At 42.6% G+C, this 24,476-nt stretch overlaps 1 protein-coding gene across 1 annotated transcript in view; it reads right to left on the bottom strand.

Moving 5' to 3' along the window:
- Positions 1-5,190: 5,190 nt before the first annotated feature.
- The window catches only part of CB4H12orf75 (chromosome B4 C12orf75 homolog), a 76,515-nt gene continuing 57,229 nt past the window's right edge, over positions 5,191-24,476 (bottom strand). Inside the window, exons 3-6 of the mRNA XM_042948340.1 lie at positions 11,322-11,357; positions 10,132-10,211; positions 9,286-9,320; positions 5,191-6,062 (exon numbers count right to left, since the gene is read on the bottom strand). Of these exons, the coding sequence (XP_042804274.1) occupies positions 9,316-9,320; positions 10,132-10,211; positions 11,322-11,357 (121 nt within the window). The 3' untranslated portion in view covers positions 5,191-6,062; positions 9,286-9,315. The remainder of the gene's footprint in view (positions 6,063-9,285; positions 9,321-10,131; positions 10,212-11,321; positions 11,358-24,476) is intronic.

The following is a 24,476-nucleotide window of genomic DNA, read 5'->3' as shown; positions in this document are numbered from 1 at the left end:
CACTGGGCATGGCTCTGCATACACTGCAGGTTACCGGGTATATCCTCACTAGTCTGAAGAGCCTAGCATGCAAGGACTTTCAACCATACTGTTAACTAATACCCAGCTGGGGCACAGCGAGAACTTGACTGATGTGGCTGATGAGCAACTGAAAATCAGAACTGGGTACTAGAACACAATCTATGGAAAAGCACATCACTTTGTACTGCTTGAAGTTATCGCATGCATTATGTAAAAGTAAGCAAATAAGCAAATGTCTTCCTGGGAATGAGTCTCTTACAGAACTTTTCACCCCTGAAATTCCTCACAACCTTGGACATGGATACCATATGACTACACAAAGCTCTCATTTGCAAAACTGAACCTTTTCTCTTCTTCTTCAAGCTCTTACCAATTCAAACATGCAGAGACAGCTTGCCCGTCATGCTAACTTAGCATCTTCTATCATTCTGCCTCTCTCCCCCAAGCCTTACTCCAGATCACCTTTGAGAACTCAATTTATCAGGCCAGCCATTCTTCAGTAACACCTCAGAAGTTAGTTGTACCTGCCAAAACCAGACTTCTACATCCCAGATTCAGTTTCTTCCAAAACTAAACTCTAGTGGTCTTTCTTAACTAAGTCTAGGAGTAAATGTGTCCTAGCTCAGAAAGTTTCTTAAGAAGGCCTTCTCTAATCTATTAATCAGAAAATTTCTGAAACTCATCCTTCTGTTAATATTTTTAAATAATAATCTTGCAAACAACCAGGATATATTGTTTGAAAAGATGTTACCTCTTAGCTTTCAGGCATTTTTAAGGCTTCACTAATCTCTCACTTTTCTTTTGAAAGATCTTAATGTTAATAGATCTCCTACTTTAAGTCTTTCACTCAAGATTCTTGCAGTCCTTAATAAATATTATAATCATTCGCCTTAAGGCAGAGGTAAGTGAGTGGCAAGTATTATTAGCATGTGAGAATCACAAGGTTCTAAATTTAAGTAATGTCTAGTTGAAGGAAAATGTTAAGACTTGTCATAATATGGAAAACACTATTCATTTATAATAAAATTGATGAAGTTTTAGGAGTATGCTTTAACTTTTGACTTGGATTTTTGTTTTGTAGGCCAGCTTGCTACTAAAAGTCAACCTAAGGCAGGGGGGTGGGGGGGAAATAAGCCATGTCAAGAACCAATCTGGGGGTGCCTGGGTGGCTCAGTCAGTTAAGCAACTGAGTCTTGATTTCAGCTCAGGTCATGATCTCACATTTTGTGACATCAGTCCCGCATTGGGATAATGAAATAGAGCCCTGTGTTGGAATCTGCCCTGACAGTGCAGAGCCTGCTTGGGATTTTCTCTCTCTCCCTCTCTCTCTGCCCCTACCCCTTTCTCAAAATAAATAAACATTAAAAAAAAAATAAAAAGAAAAGAACCAACCTGAAGAACTACCAATGGTCAAAGCTCAAAGAATTTGAGCAATAAAATAGTGACAGTATCGGATTATAATCTAAAGAACAAAATAAATATCCATCAATACTGATATAAATAAGAGATTGCACAAATAAGTAAATAGGGGAGAACAGACAAATATTCCTTAGAGAAGAATTCCAAATAATACATCTGACTGAATGAGGAAAGTAGAAAACCAGCACTGAAACACCACAGTAATAAATGCTACAGGCAACATCTGAGAGTGAATGCTACAATTAGTGGGCAAACCTTTAAGAAGAAACAGGACATTTTCAGAGTCTCCAAGTATCTCCCCCAAAATACTACTGTAGTGCTTGTTAACAAATGTCTAAAAATTCCTTGATACTCCTTCCTCCAGGAGGTAGAGTTTTATTCTCCTTTCCTTTGAGTATGTTCTAAACATGGTAACTCATTTTATAAGGACCAGAGTTTGGAAAAGAAAAATTAGAAACCTTACAGTGGAAAAACCGGACAGATGCCCCCCTAACCAACCAAGCGATCATGGTCATTATCACCAGCAACAAGCTGTGGTGAAATCATGAGATACGATGTGTGATGAGGGGGGGGCATCGCCTCTGTGGTATTCTACCCCAAAATCTAAAACCGCAGTCTAACCATAAGAACACAGACAAATCCAAATTGCGAGACATGCTACAAAATATCTATCAGGAGGCCCCAAAAGTGTAAAGGTCATGAAAAAACAAGGCAAGACTGAGAAAACTGCCAGAATGGGGAGACTAAGAAGCCAGGAGGACCTAATATAATGGAATGCAACGGAACCTCGGATTGGATCCTGGAACAAGAGGAAGGACCTTTATGCCCAAACTAACAGAATCCCACCAAAGTCTGTAGATTGTACCAATATTTAATTTCTTAGTTTTGACAAATCTGTGTAAGACGTTAGCATTAGGGGAAGCATATGGGAATTGTCTGTGCCAACTTTACACTCCTCTATAAAGCTAAAATTATGTCAAAATTAAACGTTTTCACAAAGTTAATCTGTTATCCTTAATGGAATAAACTGCTGCTGTTCCATCGAAATGCCATTAGGGGACAGGGGGATGGATATTATGACCATGTCTTACTCTTACCTTCAATGTTCTTTTGTCATGTTAAAAGTTCAACGGGCTTTCATACAATTCTAGGTTCGTGTGAGACGAGACCAGGGTGGTAAGCAGTGTAAATGGAAAAGTGAGAATGTGTCTTGGCATCCAGGGACAGACAGCAACCTAAGCCAAAGCGAAGGGGAGAACCGATCACAGGGCCACGAACTTGTTTCACAGAAGCCAACTCACACTCCCCGTGGCACAATGGCCCCAGGACTATCATGTCCTTAGGAACTTAGACAGTTCTCTGTGTTTGCTTTGGAGTCTCCCTGCCTCTCATTCAGGCTTCTTTCCACACAACAGCTTATTCTTACATACAAATGTTAAATTGGTGTATCGTATTGACTAATTTGTGGATGTTGATCATCCTTGCATCTCTGGGACAGACCAACCTTGATCATGGTGTGTGATCCTTTTAATGTATTGTTGAATTTGGTTTGCCAGTATTTGTTTCGTTGAGGACTTTTGCATCTATGTTCATCAGGATTATTGTGCTGGCCTGTAATGTTCTACGCTGTGGGGTCCTTGTCTGAGAAGAATAGGTATTACATCTTTGTATGTTTAATAGAATTCATCAGTGAAGCCATTTGGTCCTTTTGTTTGTTGGGAGGTTTTGGTTACTGATTCAATCTCTTTACTGGCCATTGGCTTATTCAGATTTTTCTATTTTCTCAAGATTCAGTCTTGGAAGATTGTATATTTCTAGGAATTTATCCACTTCTTCCAGATTGTCCAGTTTGCTGGCATATAGTAGTATGTTTGTAGTATACTAAACTACTATATAGAAGTAGTTTGTTTGTGGTAGTCTATTACGATCCTTGTATTTCCATAGTATCAGTTGTAACTCCTCTTTCATTTTTGATTTTAGGTATGTTAGCCTACATGTTAGCTTATCTACAAAGAACCAACTCTTCACTGACCTTTTCTACTATCCTTTTAGTCTCTCTTTCATTTATCTCCACCTTATTATTTCCTTCCTTTGGGCTTCATTTGTCCTTTTCCTAGTTCTTTTATGTAAGAATAAGCCATCTAGATCCACAGGGAGCACCTTTCAAGGTATATCACATATACAGTCTTGTGGGTCTGCAATCCTAAACCCTGCAGACTTTCCAGACCAGGAAATCTGGAGGCGTCCCCAGGGGGACAACTGCAAAACTCATAGCTTTCTGGAAGGTTATCAGCCAGCTGTTAGGAGGCCAAGGGAGAGCTCCAATATGGTTATCTTCCTGCCCATCTTCCCTGGGGGCACCTCTGTAGCCTAAGAATATGTGGCAAACCAGAAGCCTAGAAGCCTGCCCCTTGGATTGAGGCTCCAGGACAAGAAAATATCCTTTTTCACATGAACCCTGGAGGTATGTTTCAGTCCTCTGCTTGTGCAGTGCCCTGGGGGGTGGCAACCCATCAAGGACTGATTGTCCAACGGGTCTAGAAACACAATCGCCCGTTCCCACCAAAGCCAGGTGCTCCAAGGTGACCCTTGTGTGGGCTGCACATGCCCTGTGGCTGGCACAGTGGGCCATGGGGGCAGGGCACTCAGCTGGAGCTGGGTGGGCTTCGGCTGCTGTACCTGCAAGCAGGACACTTCCACCAGAGCTAGCAGGCTTGGGGGGTGGGGTACAAAAATGGCGACCGTCAGCACCAGTCCCAACAAGGCAGAAGTAGAATGCAAAAATGGTGTTTGCCAGCACGTCTGTCCCCAGAGACTCCCAACAGGTTCCCGTCTCTCTGGCAGATGCTGTAGGATTAACAAATGAGTCCCCTACGCATATGATCTAAGCATCTTTTACACTTACTTTTGTGCTGGGTCCTGGGATGAGTGGGTCTGTGTGTAAGCCCTTTAAGAGGGGATTTTTCATTCCCTAAAGCCCTCTGGTTCTCCTGGAAGTCAGCCCTGTTGGTTTTCAAGGCCAGGTGCTTCGAGGGTTCATTTCTCTGACGCAGTTCCCAAGGGCTGGGTTACCTGATGTGGAGCAAAACCCCTCCCTCCTCAGGGACAAGCTCTGTATCAGTGAGCCCCTTCCCAGTTGCTGGTCCCTGTGCCCAGGGTGGAGCTGCTTGCAAGAGCATGACTGTGCCCCTCCTCCCCATTCCGTGTGGCGCTTCTATCCTTTGTTGTGGAGGCGCGGTTCAGCTAGCTTTCAGGTCCTTTTCGGAGGGAGCTGCTTCACGTGGAGATGTAGTCTGCTGTGCACGTGGGAGGAGATGAGTTTAGGATCTTTCTATGTTGCCATCTTGAACCTCCTGCCAATAAACTGTCCTGATAAAATATTGACAACAGCTATCAGGACCACGCAGATCTCCCAGGTCTGATTTACTCTTTCCTCAGAGCTAGGTCCCATGGCTCATGACACCCCAGATGCAGCCAGCAACCACTCGAAGCAAGATCCAAGACTCCGCTCTGGCCACCTGCTCAGAAAAGCACTTTTGATATATATTTGTCAATTTGACATCCCAGCGGTTGTCACATAGACCAGATATGTAAGACAATGTCTTCCTTCTTACGAAAAATTTTGATTCTTCATGGCAATCGAGTTACATACATTGTTAGCTTTATACACTGATACAGTATCTATATATCACAATGCCATGTGTGACTTCTTTGAAAGTGATCTTTTAAAAAACAATTAAGAAATCCAGGTGAAGAGGGATTAAAAATGTTTTAATTGTTGAAATACATCGGTAAACTGAGTAATCTACATTGCAGTACTAAGTGGCCACACATCCTCAAATAAAGAACTTTCCATACACCCCACGAACCATCAGTCACAAATCCTCGAAGAGAGTATAGAATTAACATGATGAGAACGGGAGAATCGATGGATACGAAGGATCCAGGGTGACATGAGCCTTCGGCTAAAGAAAACAGAAAGTTAATCGAAATGCACGTGGGGCATGCAAATTTCAGTGGCTTATTTTTAAATATTGCAACATAAGACACACCGTTCCTAACTGAAGAAATTCTCTGACGCTTAAATAAAGCTGAAAACCAAAAGGTAAAAAAGGGAAAGAGGTAACAGTAAGAATCAATTTAACCATTATTACAGCTAAAAATTAACGTGACCTAGAAATAGTGAAAGGTAACACACAAATATATTACTTTAGGGAGTTCACGTATAGTGCCTTAGTATCTGAAGTCATAACTAGAATAAGGATTTTGTTATATAAAAGCTATCAAAAAAGTATCAGTGAAAAGACATGATCTTCATGAGCTGTGTTGAGTGGCCAAGGTGACGATGCTGCCAGGCATAGCAGGCTGGCTCCAGGCACCAGCTTGTGTCAGCTTGTCTTCCGCAGGTGGACCCCAGAAAGTCCCATCTGCCCATGTACTGTTCACCCACCTCCTGTCTAGCACCACGACGTTCAACATGTACCCATGTTTCAACTACAGACTTAGGAATCTGGGTGGGGAGGGGAGGCGAAGCAGGTGACTATTTAGAATTTCCTTGGGAATTTCTGTGCACATTATGATGTCCCATGGGGTGCAATTCCTTCCAAATCTTAACGAGCAAGCTGTGAAGACAACAAATGTCAAAGGGGGAAAGAGTTAGCGAGCTTAAAAAAAGTACAACTCAGGGAAAACAAATATCAGCTTTAAGCTGGTTTTTTAGCTGATAATTTCAGCTAAATTACTTACTTATTCTTCCTTTCAGTAAAACACACATTCAAGATTCACTCAATACTTATTTAAGTCTAAATATGTGGCCAGCACAGCGCGAAGCACTGATGACACATATATAAAGAGACAAAGAGCAGTGGGGAAAGAGACTTATGGGCTTAGAATTAAAATATGACATGATAAGAGGCGCCTGGGTGGCTCAGTAGTTTAAGTGTCTGACTTCGGCTCAGGTCATGATCTCTCGGTTCGTGAGTTCGAGCCCCGCGTCGGGCTCCGTGCTGACAGCTTGGAGCCTGGAACCTGCTTCAGATTCTGTCTCCCTCTCTTTCTGTCCCTCCCCTGCTCTCACTCAGTGTCTCTCAAAAATAAACATTAAAAATACACACACACACACACACGCACACACACACACACATATATATATATATATGATATGATATGATAATGCCCAGACCAGCTGCACATCAACATCACCCAAATTAAAGACACAGACCGCTCAGCCATAACATCGTTTCTTTCCTACTTGGCCAGACCCTGCTGGGAGAGGTGTAGCCATCCACACTATCTCCAGCTCTCCCAGGGGAATCTGCTTCAGCCAGGCCCTCCATGGGCATCTGAGAGCATCACTCAAGCTTGTCTGGGCTGGGAGTACTCCACACATCTAGATGGGCACAACTTTCACCCAAGAGTCATCTGTAGAAGAAACTATACTTTTGTAACAAGACAGAAGTCTTGCAGGAGATTCTGAAATCATTCCGCAGTTTGTTTCAAAAAGTAACCAAATTAACTTTGAGCTCTGGTCACTGAGTGGCGTTATTTCAAGAGATTCTGTACATGCTAGGTCAAAAAAGTCTCTGACCCTTTCCATGAAGTATTTTTCTCTGCAAAGGACAGTCTTCTCGGGGTTTCTGAACAATGACTTAAGCCCAGAGAGCCATGAGCTCAGACATATCACAGGGAAGTGATGCTTAGCAACTACGGAAAAAGGAGAGCCTTTCAACTTAGAAAACTTCTCAGGCAATTCAAACAGAGTGGGATGGCAATAAAATAATATGTGTTTATAGTCATGAGCAGTAAAGAGGTATTTTAGAAGTCGTGGGCTGGTTTACCAGCAAGATTGTTAAATTGTTATCAGGGAATTTCATACACACAAAGTCGAACCACCATCTATCTTGTCCAGCTGTCCCATGAGAAAACAGATATTGAGAAAACCTGAGAGAAGGTAAGGGCTTCCTCTAAGGTCGTGCGTTAGTAACAGAGCTCCTGAATCTCCTGATACCCATCTCAAGACACCTCTTTCCACTCTATTCCTGTACTTTTTGAAATACAACCCATTTTGAGGAGAATAACACATGCTTGCTTGCAATTAGATTATCTTTTCTACTCGAAGCAAATAACAAAAGCATTTCTGCACAGGGGAAAACTAGCAGGGAATCTAGAGGGTTAGAACTCTATTAGAAATACTAGAAACAGAGGCGCCTGGGTGGCTCAGTTGGTTACGCATCTGACTTCAGCTGAGGTCATGATCTCGTGGTTCGTGAGTTCAAGCCCTGCATTGGGCTCTGGGCTGACATCTCAGAGCCTGGAGCCTGCTTCGGATTCTGTGTCTCCCTCTCTCTCTGGCCCTCCCCTGCTCGTGCTCGCTCTATCTCTCTCTCCCTCAAAAATAAATAAATATTAAAAAATACTAGAAATAGAAAATCTCCAGCCAATTCCCAAAAAGAAACTCAACACTCTATGACGTGGTCATGGGCACTAGGGAATAAAGCTCCATGATGCTTTTGCCTTGAAGAGAAAGTCTTTGAAGACGTGTCTACTCAAGATTGTTGTATATCTTGTCAGGGAGAAACTGATTACGGTTTCTGTGTCCCTGTCCCCCAGTGGGAAAGCTTCTTTGTCTGCACCTGTAAGCTTATTCTGTGATCCCTCCCCATCCCAAACACCAACTCTAGTAACTGGCCATGAGCAAGAAGTTGGTTCAGTCTCAAATCAGTTTTGCTTTGGGTCTGCCAAAGGCTGGATTCTGGTTACAAAAACTAGTATGATGGAGGATGATGATGATGATGATAATGATGACAATGACTGCAGAAACTACCATTTATTTCATACTGAATCCTAACAACACGCTTCAAGCTAAGCATTAGTGCCATTTTACAGATTATAAAACGGAAGCTACGAGGGGAAAGTAACTTGCCCAGCTAATAAGTGAAAGAGCCTGAATTCAAATCCAAGGTTGTCTTACTCCCAAAGAGAATGGGCTGTCTCAGGAGAGAGGGCATTCCTGATCACAGGACATTCAAGAGGCTGGATGTCATTCAGCAAGACTGAGAGGCAGCGGGGATCTAAGCATCATATGTGTCATTGGACAGGTGGAGTGAGGCTTTCTGCCTCTATGGAAATGCTAGATCTTTTAGATCTTTTAGAGACCGGCACACATAGTGAATAAAGGAAAACTTTTTTCCTGTCCTTGTTCTTGCTTGTCTTATGATAACTCTAACTCTAAGCTCTCCGCCAGGATAGCAGGTCCACAATGCCTCATCTTTTACACAGTGGTTGCTTCTGTGCATACTGGACGTGTCTTGTAATACCCAACCTGTAAACTTGGTCTATGGTTTTACTCTTCCCACCTGCATAAGGGCATCTCTGTATACTGAGGACCGCCCATCTCTACATCTCTGCTCTGTATGAACCCTGGCTACTGCCGAACACTTAATATTGATCCTGATCTAATTCCCAGTCCCAGCCTCCCTGGTCTCTCCCTATCTGTCATTTCCAAAGTCTCAGCCCCTCAGTTTTTGGTAATGAAAAGTGACACCTCTGTGTTTTAGGTAAACACTTAGCTTGTTCTTACTAAATGAATTAAGTTGCATTTGAAACAAAAAGAAATGAAAAATAAAATTAACTGCAAAGAAAATTGATCTAATTATCAAAGACCCCTCTACAATATCAGATGCTCCATTTCACAGAGTTAACCCCAAGATGTGACCCCGCCTACCTAATCTTGAAGTTCAAGATTTCTTAGAAATACATAGCAATAATATCTATTCATCCGTATATACATAGCAATATCACTCATCAAGGCTAAATATGTACAATTACTTAGAAAACATACAGTACCTCTTGATCATTGAGTCATGATATTTTCTTCTAATCTTAAAGAGAAAATTAAGAAAAGTTAAACAACCAGATTATAAAGAACATATTCTAGTTTCCTATAAAATGATGAATACTAGTGACATATATGTATGTGCTAGTCCAGATCATAAAGCAGAGAAATAACAATGAGAAACAAACAACTATAGTATGTTACAAATAAGGTAACATAGCCTGTGTGCAAATTATACATATTAACAATCCTTTCAAACTATGCCCCAGACAACTGTACGGTGGGCGATAATGAGCACTCTTCACCACGAGCCACACATTTAACAAGCTAGCTGTGACGCTGCTGTTATGCACGCTATCATGAAAAAGACATCATTAGCCCCACCATCACTACTTATTAAAACAGAAAAAGGGACCTCGCTTCATTTACTTATACAATAGGCAGTTGTTTTTTCATCCGATCATCAGACTGCCATCAGTATATAAAAGGAATATAATACAAGAACTTACCTTTATGTTCTAGAAGAACTCCGTAAACTTACTGAATCATTTGCTATCACTGTCACACCAATCGTCACTGAGGTTAACAATAAATTTAAACTATCCATGGGGAAAAAAAAATTTAATCCATGGAGCATAACCACAAATAGACGCTAAATTTTGCCCTGGAATTACTCTCACGATGTGGGTGCCAATTTCAACCAATGATTACAATGAACAGATAATGGCTTTTCTACATGGTTAACTGCAACTAAGTAATACGTAGGTTGAGCTGGGCAAGCTGAAACATAAATTTCATATTTTCCCCCACAAAACGAACAGATATTTAGAGAAAGTAAATATCACAATTTTACTTACTTTTTCGTACAGTCTTTGTTTGATTGGATACCATATTGACAGCTTCAGACGGTAGACCAACATATACCCCTCCATAGTTTCTTCGTGAAAAGAAGCAGATACAGAAAAATCAGACCAATATTAAGGGAGCTCAATATTTGCAGAAAGTGATAGAAGCTTGGGATACTGCCAACATAGAGAATTATTAAAATAACTCATGACTTTTCAGAGTCCAGAGTGCTGACCATTACACCATGGGACCCACCTAACTCATGACCTTTCAAAAGTAGAATTTGGAATATAATTGCCCTTGGAAATACAATGTTTTCTATGTTAAAAAGAAGCTCTATATGAAAAAAGAAAGCTATGTCAATGGAATTTTTTGATATTTAACTTGGAATGAAAAAGAAAAAAAGAAGTTGGGATTTTTGTAATTTAGTACAGTAATAAATATCCAGAGTGACATGGTAGTTAATGAGTCAACAGTCATCAAGAATTTGGAGTGGTCAATGTGGTAGTTGCTATGGACACACAGAAATAATTCCCTGTAGGTACATATAAACATAAAAGGAGGGGAGAGAGAGCTAACGAGAAATGAGAGTAGAGTGCAGCCAACCAGAGGAGGATAGGGAGGGTGGAGGTGAACACCTCCTTCATTGCTGCGACAATGAAGGAAGTCATCAATTAGGGAGAAATAGCACATCCAAAGGCCACAGGATGGAAACCAGCTATGACAGGCCATGTGTAAAAGACAAAAATCGAGCATGCTTGAAAGCAAGGCCCGTGGGGCACCTGGGTGGCTCGGTTGGTTAGGTGTCCGACTTCGGCTCAGGTCATGACCTTGCTGTTTGTGAGATCGAGCCCCACGTCAGGCTCTGTGCTGACGGCTCGGAGCCTGGAGCCTACTTCAGATTCTGTGTCTCCCACTCTATCTGCCCCTCCCCACTTATGCTCTATCTCTCTCAAAAATAAACATTAAAAAAGAAATTTAAAAAAAAAAAAAAAAGAAAGCAAGGCTTATGAACTCTGGGCAAGTTCTTTTTCAGATCACATGCTCCTACCTGTATTCTCTGTGCCAGAAGTTTTCTGGGTGTAACCAATGCTATTGGCAATGCACTACAGTGTTAAATTACATCCGTGAGTTAAATTAATCCATGAAAGACAGCCAGAATTATTCACTTAATTAAAGCCAGATTCAATAACAAACATACCTCCTCTTGTCATCTTCCGTTATCGATTCTTCTGTTCTGAAAGGTCAAAAATATTTGCTATGAGCCATTTGGTCACATTGCCACAGACTTTATTTTTTGGTTATAAAAAGAAGAGGGCTACTGACTTAAAGTCAATTTTGCTTATTTAAGTTCTCCCATCAAGTATTTCCATAACACTCTTGTTCCCACCTCAATCATTCATGCACTAAAAAAAAATGTCATTTTCTACTTAACAAAATGTGCAAATCCAGCAAATGCCAAAAAGTCCAACCGCTAACAAAAGGACAAATGGACGGCAACCAAGATTGGAAAGAGCACACTAACACAGCCTCAGGAAGCCTGGCCTCTTGTCATGGGTGTGCCACCAGCACAGACAGGCTGTTGGCAAGTTGCCAGCCTGCATCTCATCTGTAAATTAAGTGGCCGACCAGATGCCCAAGGTGCCCACCCGCCAGTCCTAGGGTACTGTGATTTTTTGATTCTCATGCCACTCGGTGGTACAATTCTCTCTAGGTATGAGAGATTTCTTTAGTGCAGAAGAGTTAACGTTAGTTTGACTTCCTTCTATATAAACGGGCCATTTTACATATGATCTACTGCACAGAGAAGGAAGAAATGTTTAAAAGGTGACTTTTAGAGGGGATCACAATTTTAAAATGTACAGCATCTTTCCTTGCATGAGAGGAATCCATATTCTACTGATACTCCTTGGCATGTTTCTAAGAGGATAGGGAAGCTTTCCCTCAAGCACTAGTTAGCATACATAAGTTCCTTTTCTTAAAGGCAAAAAACCAAGATTCAAATGTATCTGGCTGAATCCAACATGTAATCCTAAAGGGCTTTAGGATTTCAACAAGAAAGAATGAATCACTGAATCTTCTAATTTTAGGGACTGTCTAATCGTGGGTTCATCCATTTAAAAGTTGGGAATGCTTCAAATGAATATGTACAAGAGATTTTGCCTCATTGCAACCTCCAGTAAGTCTCAAGCCTCTGCAGAAGGGAGGTGTAGATTTGGAAATCATCCGTTGAACACTGGCCATGCCCACAGCTACTACTCCGATGGAGTGCAAAATCCATCTTGAGATCTAATTTATCCAGATTGAGCACATAACCTAAATTTGCCAGATAACCGTCAATTTCATTCATTTCTTGCTAAAGCTGGATCGTTTTTTAATTCAAAGGTGTCAAAGTCATACTGTATTAGAAATGGTGTTAAGCTTTAGTGAAGTGGTATACAAGGTGTTGTTCACCACTTTTAATTAAAATGGATTTATAACCCGTTAGTATAGATAATAGGACAATGATGGTGACTAACTGGTTCGAGATTATTAGAACTGTTTACCTTGGTCCCAAATGGCTAATCCCATCATGATGTTGTTTCTGAAGCTACTGGTAGGTTTGGACAAATACAATGTCTCATTTTCTGGCACAGATTTTTTTTTTTTTTCATATCCAACTCTGTCTATTTTAATTCTTTCTCCCCTTGCCTGATTCTGCTTAAGGATACACTAAAAGTTTTAAAATATATTTTAGCTCCCCCAAATATAAGAAAATAGTAAATTATTTTTAATCTACTATCTCTTATAAAGTATTCAATGTCCTGAAACCCACTCTGTGCTCTCCATTATAAAATTAATCAACAACCTTGTACATCTAACTTGCAGGAAATGATAATGCAGCTGCCACAGATACTGGGTGATAAATTAAGCTTCAGACAAATTACTAAGTCATTAAAAATACCATTTATAAAGACTTATTAGATACCCACTCTTTTAAGCCTTCAAATACGCTACAATGCCTGCCTTTGTATATATGCCCCCACGTGCGAGGCCGCTCCTTCATCTGTTCCTTCCACAAACAATTATTCTACAATACAAAGACCACATGGGTAAAAATGGTGGCATCGCTGAGTCTCTCCTGTGTGTCAGACACAGGGCAGGGCACTTCACGGGCATCTCACAGGGCACCTCACAACAGCTCTGCGAGTTTGGACCTGGGGAAGTAGGTTCACAGAGCCGTGTCATTAATAAATATGTGAGACCAATTAATAAATATGCGAGACCAACAAGGAAGACTGACATTTAGACCCCGCCTGACACCAAAAACCGTGCTCCGTGTTCTAATTCATCACTTGTCTCTCAAATAGGAAGATGGAAAAGTCAGAACGCTGCCAGTGACAAAACAGCAGGTGGCCACTCCCGACCTGGGACCTGCCTCCACACCGCTCTTGCAAAAGCTTTTGAGCACCACCTGGCTCTCACAGTCTCCTGTGTAACTGTGCAGGCATTCTGCTCGTGCTATTACATGGCTTCCTCATCACACGGTGGCTTTTAGCCACGTTTTCAACATGAAAACCTGAGGCTCTGAAAGGCTGAGTGAGTAGCAATGACCAAGGTTACAGAGCCAGGTAACAGAGCCAGAATTCAAATCTCAGTTTGTGTGATTCCGACTCCTGTTTCAGAAACTGTGAGCCCATACGCGGGTATATCAGAGAAACACCCCCATCTACCAAGCTGGATCTCTCCAATTTTTAGCACTCCGTTTAAGGAAAGAGGAAAAAGTAAGACAGTAAAAGAGTCTTAGTCAACATTTTGTTAGCATTCGGAGAAACTTCTAACTGCTCCAGGGGCAATCAATCCTCACAGAACTTGCTGAATTGCTATACAACTCATTTTTATACAAGTTTAAAAATTGTCCTGATGGACAGTTATGTTAGAATCTATTCATCTGAACAGCCAGATCCAGACTGAGGTTAAATCAGAAAATGGTGGTTGGTCTAAGTCCAATCTCCTTGTGAACTGACAGGTCCAAGCCAGTGTGGTCAGATGCCTGGGAACCAAATGCTGCCCTGCCCATGGCCAAGTGGACAGCATCCTACCAGCTGGCATAATGTGGTCCTGACCCAACTGCATTAGAAGAAGAAATGGTCCATCAAGCAGCAGCAGAGATTCCTGAAAGGTCATTTCTTACTGAAGAGAAGTGGACATTATCTTGGAGCAGTCCAAAACTTGGGGTTGAACTTACTATACTTCTAAGCACTTACTAAGCCTTCAGAATTCTAATCCTTGGGGAAATTCTTAAGTTTTGAAGAATGCCCTTGCTGCTTAAATATCTGGGCTGCCCCACATGTACACCATTTTAAGGAATCATTGGGTTTTGTCTCCTTATAAAACAAAATTTGGAAAGATTTTGTTATCAACCCGCCTTAATAATTCATTGGCAGATATTTTCTTAGACGTGCAGGTGCCCAAAAGAGCTTCTGATGAGCACGGGATGACCCAGGGGGAGCCTGTGTCTCTGACTCAAAGGCAAATCAGTTTTACACTTTGGTAAGCCTGTGCCATCTCCTTTCGGACACATGCAGATTTCTGTTTGGTTTCCAAAGTCATGAAAATAGTCTGTGGTCGTCTGTCAGTCCCACTGATCCAGAACACCAGGCTGGGAACCGTGCTCAGGCCAGAGCATCCCCCACCCCCACCCCCACCATGGAGGAACTTCTATTTTCCACTAAGGACTTGATTATTTTTCTTTTCTGGTCACTACAGTTTAAGTGGGAGGGCAGTAGCTACTGTGAGGCCTGCAGCTGTGAATGTGGCTCAAGTACTAAATCTGGTCCCCCAACCGGTGAAGGAAGTGGAGGGAGCCACACCTCCCCCAGCTTTGTGTGAACAACAAGCCATGGACAGATGGTCTAGAAGGTCCTCAGCACTACCCTATACGCTGCCGGCACTAAAGCAGAGAGGTAAGGGCACAGAATGAGACGGCTCCAGCCTCGAACCTTAGAGAGAAGAGCCTGAAGCCTGAATTGTTCCCTGCTAGAAAACATCAATAGAGTGAAACCTAGGCCAATTCATGGCAGACAAACTGGAAAAGAGGATAAACTGCTTTGCTGCACTTAAGCACCACCCTTCTCAGGAGCTAACTGGTCCCAATATCTCTACAAACTCAGCCTACCCATAATCTTGTTCCCTTAGAAAAGGAGCAAGGACACATACATCAACCAGGCTAAATCCCCCATCATGGTAATCCACTCCCAAAGAATAGTTCTGAAACACAGTTCAAGAGTCAATGCCCAGACAGCTACAAGCAGAGGCACTGAAAACTGGGAAATGTACCAGAAACAGGGAAGAATCCTTGAGGTTTCTACTAGGAGATCCAAACACGGAGTTATAAGAGGTAAGGGACCAGCTACCATAACCAAATCACCTACAAACAAAAAGTGAAAGGTAATTTTTACTGACTCCTTTCCCCTCCATGGAGCCACAGGCTGGGGTCAAGGAGAGGGAGGGAAAACCAGCACAGATTACCAAGAGGTCAAGAGTGATCTGGAGACAACTATATGGCATTTCAAGACAAATTCTGCTCCTGCTCGGGGACCTGTGCAGGACTCTGTCTCCTGTCAGCTGTGACCTCTCGCTTCCAAATCCTGCCCCTCCCCACACCCTGGGCTGTGGGGCTGGGACTCTGACAAAATGCTCTCCTCCGCCGCCAGGCTCCCTATTAGGTTCCACCAAAGGGAATGCTAGAGGGACATAAAAAAGAGACATAAATGCAAAGGAGGGAAAGAGGGCTGCTCTTTCCAGCTGTGCTCTGTCCCTGTCTGCAACAGCCCAGCAGCTGGCTCCAGTCTCCAGAACAGGCCCCGGATTACAACATTCAGATGCGACAGCACCGACCTGGCAGTGCGCACCCCACCCCCACCGCCTCAGAAGCCTGGGTCCCAACCCACAGACTCCTCCTCCTCCAACTCCCAGATTATGACGGCCCCAACCTCCTTCCTTCGTCACTCCAGCCTGAGAAGTGGTAGCCACTTCCTGCTATTCCCACCCCTGATCAGTCAGTCAGCCTTCCCTGTCCTCCAAGACCCGCTTAACCAACTCCTCATAGTGAATTCTTTCTGTTAATATAGTTAATGTGGTTTCCTTTTCTCTGTGTGGATGCTAACCCATACATTACTTGGAAGCAAGAGGGGTTTATCTCCCACCTCCTGAATTGAAATGTCTTACTGAAGCATCAAAAGCACTTGTGACTTGCTGTTTATCCAGGTCAATGTACGGGACCATTAGGATGTGCTGAAGGATACCAGTAAGATCAGGATATTGCAGAACAGAGGATGAGGGGAAGCAGGGGGATCTATGGAACAGAGGCAAGGCTGTGATGTATACTGTTGGCCTTGCCAGGTAAAAGCAAACTGCTTCTGTACTCCTTGCAAACTGGTGCAGAGAGAAGGGACTTGCCACACCAAAGGCTGCATAACAGGGGCTAGAGGCTACGCTATTTTCCATAAGGACACCACACCTTGAATGGCAGCTGAAATTGCCCCTTCACGAAGTTTGCAATAATCAAAGTCACTCTCTAAAATAAACCTCCCTCCTGGACAGACCAAACAGGCAAGTTAAATGGGGATGTGAGAAGTATCTCCATCATTTTTTCAAGTCTTTGGTGCTGGCACTAATTTCTGCAGTTCCCCCTAGAGATGCTGTATCCCTTTTTGTTTATTATTCTAGTAGGGAAGGAAAATTCCATGGGCTTCCACTTGGGCCTTCCTGCCATGACAGTCATTACTTTGCAGGTCAAGGAGCCAATGGGTGGCTTCTCCCAGTTGCCAAATATGTCTCCTCTGATTATGAATTCAAGAACTAAGGAAAAAACCAGAGCATGGGTCTCCAGGCTACTGGGCACACTATAGTTTGAACATTAGCCAAGTTTTCTATCATAAGCCCACACATGGACTTCTGGGCTACAGTGGCATTTTTGGGTCCTCAGGAATTAACATCAATTTAGAGTCAGTATCTAGAAAGCTCTAAAAGGTCCAGGTACTTCCTTTTGCTCTGGACACAGCTACTCTAGTAAACAGACAAAGGTCCCTTGAGAAGGTGTGGAGAAATACCTCTAGTATATACAGGTGGCAGTGACAAAAGTTCCCTCAAGAGAACATAGCCTCAATCACTGGGAGTCTGACTTGGGTTGGGAAACTGGGTTAAGTGGCTATGCCTTTCCACTGTAATGACTCAAATTAGGTTTCTGGCTCATAGACCAGAAGTTTTCCTCTTATAAAAATACAGAGAGGGAGAAAATGACCCTTTAGAAGGCTATCCTTCTAATTTATCCCTAGACAGGCTGTAATCCACCAGCTATCATCAGAGTTCCCTCCAGGATGAGCCCGTGCCCCGTCATCCCAACCCTGCTATCTATTATGGTAAGTGTGTCCACCTTGTGGTTAAGTTCCACTTGGTAGACATGCGATCCTGTCCTCTGGGATTCCGTCATACCACATGAGATAAAGAGCCCATCTCAGGGGCACAGCCACCTTGCAGAGGACCACCCCCTTAGTGCTTATTGGTACACCCTCTCACTATGCATTCCCCAATTTACTCAAAGCTTAGTGGGGATGGGGGGCGGTGTCCTCTGCAGTGGGGAGCAGGTCATACTTGAGAAATTCACACCAATATCCCAATTTCCTTAAGCCTTTGGATTCCTTCCTCTCCAGACCCCAGGGAAGTTGTGACCTACTCTGTCCCTGAATAGAGTAAGCTCAATGATGCAGAGTCTCGCCAACCAGGTTAATAAACTGTTAGAGTCCCCACCATGCACCTAAATTATTCAATACAAAATCTCTGTTAAATACAATACCAGCCCCGTATATATTCCTTCCACCTTGGTCTCACACCCTTAGATCCATTTCCACACACATTTCTTCAGTTCCTGGTAATATAAACTACACAATCCTGCAATTACTTTGTAGTATAAGCTCTTTCCTATAAGACACAAAGTCAGGTCAGACTTTGTGTCTGTGCCTTGGGAGCACATGGAGCTCTGACTCTATCTGTGTGTCTAGAGGAAAAGAAGGGGTGGACGGAGTAGGTCTTGAGGACAAGCAGCACCTAACCAAACCACCTCCCCAGATGAGGGGACCCTATTCCACACCTCCCCACGTAGCCAGGCTACTCCTTTCCCAAAGGCACTGCCAGGAAAACCAGATGTTTCTGTCTGGCAAAAATGGAGAAAGACAAGTCAGCTTTGTTTCACATCAATTCTAATGTAGGCCAATCTAGTGCTCTAACCAGAGAAGTAAGAAACAGAAGAGGCTCAAACAGCTGTCTCTATTAGAACTGGAAACTGAAAAGCTATGAAGTAGTCCTTCAATGTGGAACTGAATCTAAAACAGTAACAGAAAAAGCCCTTCTATCTGACACCGTTTCAATGGCCTAACACAACACGGCAAGAAAGTCACGGCCCTCTTCATTTCTTGTTTCCCCAACTCAATAAAGAGTAGAGGGGGAAGGAAAAGTGTGAAGAGGCAGGCAGACTGTCTTTTTTTTAATGTTTGTTTGTTTGTTTATTTATGTATTTATGTATTTATTTATTTAGAGAGCTTGGGGAGAGGGGCAGAGACAGAGGGAGGGGGAATGTCAACCAGGCTCCGTGCTCAGTGTGGAGCCCAACATGGGGCTCAATCCCACAACCAGGAGATCATGACCTGAGCTGAAATCAAGAGTCAGACACTCAACCAACTGAGCCACCCAGGCGCTACCCCCCCACCCCTGCCATTTGCCCTAATGCACAAGGCAAGAAAGTCGGGGCCCTCGGGGCACCTGGGTGGCTCAGTCAGTTGAGTGTCCAACTTCAGCTCAGGTCATGATCTCGCGGTCCGTGAGTTCGAGCCCCGCCTTGGGCTCTGGGCTGACAGCTCAGAGCCTGAAGCCTGTTTCGGATTCTGTGTCTCCCTCTCTCTCTGCCCCTCCCCCACTCGTGCTCGCTCGCTCTCCCTCTCTCTCTCTCTCTCTCTCTCTGTCAAAAATAAATAAACATTTTAAAACAGTTAAAAAAAAAAAAAAAAGAAAGTCAGGGCCCTCTTGATTCCTGGTTTCCCCAACTCAGTCAAGAGTAAAGGGAGGGAAGGAAACGTGTAGAGAGGCACATAGGCTGGCTTTTTTTACTTAGTGGTGTAAGCAAACACGTATTTGAATACGTTTAAGGGTCTGGAAAGGCCAAGATTTAAACGCAGTTTAATTTACGGCTAAAGTTACAACTTCAAGTCCTCTGTTAGCAGGGACGTGTGCCCCACTCAGTGTCAGTGAAGGGAGAGGCACAGGAGAGAGATTCAAGGAACAGAACCTGCAGGAAGGGGTTCGGGTACAAACATGGTCCATTTTGCAGTCATGCCTAGGACGGCCTTAGAAGGAAGACTTACTTCCGTTGTGCAAAGAGCAAAGGAACAAAGTAGTACTAACAGCCTTCCATTAATTTTAACAAGAAGACACTCCATTTTCTGCTTACGTGTGACCCACTGCTATACAGAGTGCACTTGCGGGATCTGCTTGTTTCCTCCAGAGGGAGCATGACTGAAAGCCTGCTGCTAAATGGCTTCCTCTAGTATCAGGACAATGCTTTATTTCTAATCATAGACAGCATTTGAAAATGTGTGGAAAGTGACATCACATTTGAAGAAATGTAATAACGAAATCATTCTTAATCACAAGCTCACACCCCATTTTAGGAGGAAAACCTTTTAAACCACAAGAACATTTCTTACAAACATATGGAACATAACAATTTTGGACCAGGTTTAAGAAATACATTGGGCATTTAATTAAAAATGGGTCTCCGTCTGTTAATAAAAAGTTCAGCTTCCTTTATCAAAGAATAGATAGATGTTCGCAGGCAAAGAATGTGTCGAGGGTAAAGCCACCCCTCGGGACTCAGGCTCACAGGCTCTGACTCAGATTCTTGGTCGCAGCATCAACCACCATGTTTGCAAAGACCAGGGTTACTGAGGGTGGACCACAGGTGAACACATTTGCCCCACTTTGGGGATTGTTGAAAAGATAACTCCTCCGTTAGTTTAAAAATGACACACCCTTGCAGACGAGTAGACTGGTTACTGATTTCTATCTCACCAAAACTGACCCAGCCCATGACCCTCCCACAGGCATGGCAGAAAAAGAAGAAGAAGAAAAAAAAAAACAAAAAACCCCAACCGACCAACAGCAACCACCACAACTGAGCTCACAGTTTCAAAACTGCTTTCTTCTATCTCAGCATTTCCATCATATACTTCTAGCTACTTCCTGTGAACCTACTAAAGCCAGCACAGGGTCCCTCCTACCCTTCTCAGATTCAGTGTCTATACGGATCCACATTCTCTAGGTAATGGCACACCCCGTCTGCTTCATACTAGCTTTGAGCACCTTTCCTAAATAAACCAGAGAGACTGGATTTCCCCCTAAACATAAATAAGCTCTGACTTTTTTAAAGTCAAGATTCCAGAAAATGAGCTGCCTCAAAACCAGCTACGTGTCTGTGGTCACTGTTTGGGGCAGGCTGGCTCCCTTCTGCCTGTCCTTTTTTTGCATGAACATATTTGCGGCCGCCTATTTAAAACCAACTATCTGCATAGAACACTTCAATCTTTTAGTTTATTCTGCTGTGATTTCAACCCGATCAATAACTATCACTTTAATTAAGAGAAACCTTATTCAGAGTCACTCTGTCAAATATAAACCACTACTTTTTCATCCTCAGTAATACCTGGTAGTCAAAATATTTTCGTCACTATTATTTGCTTGGTTTCTGGGTTGTGTAGAATAGCTATCCCAAGTGACCTAAAAAAAAAAAAAAAAAAATGGTTCCGAAGATAAACTAAATGGAACCATGGCATGGATACATGATGTTCACTTTCAAGAACAAATACAGATGATAAATATTAGCCAGCTAGCCAGCCACTCCAATTATCATCTACTGTTTCAGCCTCGCCACAGCTGGCCTTAAAATTCACAAAGTTCTCATTTCCCTAGCCTTCCAGAACGAACACAGTTGTGTGGCAAGGAAATGATTTATATTTTTACTTACTTATCAAGAAAAATGTTCTAAATATAGAGCTTCTTATTAGCGATAATCTAACAAGTAGAAAAAACAGCCTGCAGTCTCTTCTTTTTCCATATTTGCAGTGTTGCTAAAGAGGCCAAACTTATTTTGATTTGTAAACAATAAGATTTAACATGGAAACCTCTGGAGACCATGTGCGTAGCTCTAATTATCTATTTTTAGTTGCCATTCATGATAATATTTTGGAATAGGTTTGTTAATTGACAATGTTGACTTCCCGCTGACACTACAGCTCCCTGGATAAAGTATAATCATTTAATTTTCTTTATAATACGTTCTTTTGATGACTCCTGCTTTTTAAGTGTGATTCCAATCAATTCTACCAAACACTTAATTACATATTTTGGAATATATGTAATCTCATTCATTTCTTCAAGATTTCAAAACTTCTTTGAAGAGTTATCTTTAAATCTCTCTTCTTGTATGACCCCCTTGGCCAATATTGGTCCTGTTCTTTCTTCCAGAATGTATTACTGGAAAACATGAATAACATTCATTCTTTGTATGAGGGCAATGGATTGAGAGCCAAATTGCAATTCCCCTCCCCTCCTTCTGCTCTCCTTCTAAGAAACACACAGTGTTTAGGATTATTTTGGCAATGGCTGCAGAAGCATCATTTGTTAAAGACAGGAATGTTCTCTCCACCTCCTTATCTTAAGAAAACTTGCTTTTCCCTGATGGTATCACTTTTCTCAAAATCTCCCAGTGTCTCCAAACAGGAGATGAAGCCAGCAGGCTCCCAACCTCCCCACAGAGCTCTTTCGGATAGGGCCAATGTCACCTTCATTCAAACACTCTCCTCTGGACACTGGAACCCTGCTACGGCAGCCCCAAATACACTAAAGATTTTGGCCCTGACCCAGAGGTTTTCTTCTGAACCATCATTATCTTGGAGTATTTTAAATTCCATGAAAATCACCCAATCAACCTTTGCTTCACATTTTGCTGACTTCCCCTATTCCAACAACTTTTGTTGCTACTCTAATAACTCCCTCCATGACTGCTCTGAAGAGCTTAGTTCCTGGAATTACTTCACCTCTGACATTTTACAGTAGACAATCTCACTCCCTAGAGGGGGGAAAAATCATTATTCCGATCTTCCCCTCTCCCTGCATCCCCAAGAAGCCTCCAGTCCAGCCATCCGCCCGCTCTCCCCATTCATCAGCCCCTTAGGCTCCCCCTCTCCAGCATGTGCCTTGCAGCCAAGCACTTCATCCACCCTTGCTGGTCACACCAATCTCTGTGTCCCAGGATGAACCCACCCATCTGCTTTCTGTCTTCCTGTTCCTACTGCACTGCCCTACCTAAGGAGAATCGAACCGTGTACCGACAGGCAGACAGCGGGACTGCGTGGTTCTGAACTGCAGCTCTGCGCTGGGTCTTCTACTGCCAAGTGTTTGTGACAGAGCCTCTGCCAAGTCTTTTCAGTGACACTTAAAGCATCAAACACTTCTAACTCCCATGTATAGGCAGCAGCAAAGCATAATGCCAAGTATCATCCTGGGATACTAAATATACTGTACCAATAACCATCACAACCCTTGAGCAGTTACTTAACCTCTCTGGGCCCCATATCCTCATTTGTAAAATGAAGCAGCATTACTGTCTCCATCAGATTGTCATGGGTACAGAATGGGATAACATAGATGCTGGAAATCACTGTATGGCATACAGTCCTCAATAAAGATAAGCTCTAGGAACTGAGAACAATGATGACGATAATGATGAAGATGGCTGCCCTGTACACTTACCATCATCCCAATTTTACGGCTAAGATTACAGAGGACACCGCCACCCGGGGAGCTCAGTCAGTTAAGCGTCCAGCTCTTGATTTCGGCCAAGGTCATGATCTCACATCATTCGTGGGATCAAGCCCTACTTCAGGCTCTGCACTGAGAGAGCAGAGCCTGGTTGGGATTCTCTCTCTCAAAATAAATAAAGTTAAAAATAAAAAATAAAAATAAATAAATGCGGGTCTCTCTGCCTCCAAAATGCATGCTTTTTCATTGTCACTTCCACACCATGCACCTCAACCTCCTGCTTCTTCACCAATACACTCAGGTTTGTAACTAGGAGTAGAGAATGTTCAGCTGACACAGGTGCATTAGACATGAGAAATTCATAAAGGATTCCAAGGACACTCGAGATGAAAGAGTCATAATCTCATTTTAATTTAAAAAGCAGCGCTTCAATGTATTTGCTGTTAACTCATTCTGAGATATTCTCCTCTGTAGCTGCTACCTTCCAGAGCAATAAAATTGCTTTGTCAAGAACGGAATCCTCATGAAAGGTCACCATACAAGTTCTAAGCAAAAAAAGTATTTGAAATACCTCATTTAAGCTGAGTGGCTATGATCTTTTATTTTCAGTAGCAAACATTAAATTAGTGTCATCTTCTTTAATACTGTTTCTTACTAAAATATGTTTGTAATATTCTTATAATTATTGCTTAAAATTTGAATAAAGAGATGGAAATTGACCTAGTGCAGAATGTACTTTGCGTATGTTTGCCCCATTTGGGTAACAGCATCCCAATTTGTCTGTAGTGTGAGGACCACCACTCTCCCACTCTTTGACCATATATGGTCAGGTGGAGCTAATGATGCTGATTGACTCCAGTGGTAGACACATGACCCAGGCCTGGCCAATGAGAAGCCAACATTCCCCTGGCTCACTGGTTGATTCTGAGAGAGGAACATGACCCCATGCACTGGCAGGGAGAGTCCTAGCCCTAGGATTTTTAATCATACTGCTGGGAAAGAAAAGCTCTTTTTCCACAGGAATTATTATTATTATTATTATTATTATTATTATTATTATTATCATTATTATTAAAGTATCTCACTACCCAGCACAGAACCCAACACAGGGCTTGAACTCATGACCCTGAGATCATGCCTTGAGCTGAGATCAATAGTCAGACGCTCAACCGACTGAGGCACCCAGGCGCCCCTCCACAGGAATTATTAAGCTGATAAGATAAAAAGTTGGCCATCTCCATCACTACTTGGGAAAGCTTCCTAAGAATGGAGCCTAAAACAGGAAAGCAGAGATGAGTTTCTTCCTGTCATTTGATCACCTGGATCCAGCTGTGACTAGGGCCAAACCCCTGGAGCTTTTCCATTACACATGCCAATAAATTCCTTCCTGTTTGTTTGTTTAGGCCAGTTTAAGCTGGGCTTCTGCCATTTCCAACCAAAAATATCCCAACACAACCTATTTGTGCCAAATAGCTACGAAAATTCACTGAAATAAGGCAAAAAG

This window comes from Panthera leo, chromosome B4, assembly GCF_018350215.1.
Source record: "Panthera leo isolate Ple1 chromosome B4, P.leo_Ple1_pat1.1, whole genome shotgun sequence".
NCBI classification, from domain to species: Eukaryota; Metazoa; Chordata; class Mammalia; order Carnivora; family Felidae; genus Panthera; species Panthera leo.
Note: the sequence above shows the minus strand (reverse complement) of the source record. Positions and strands in the feature narration are given on the sequence as shown.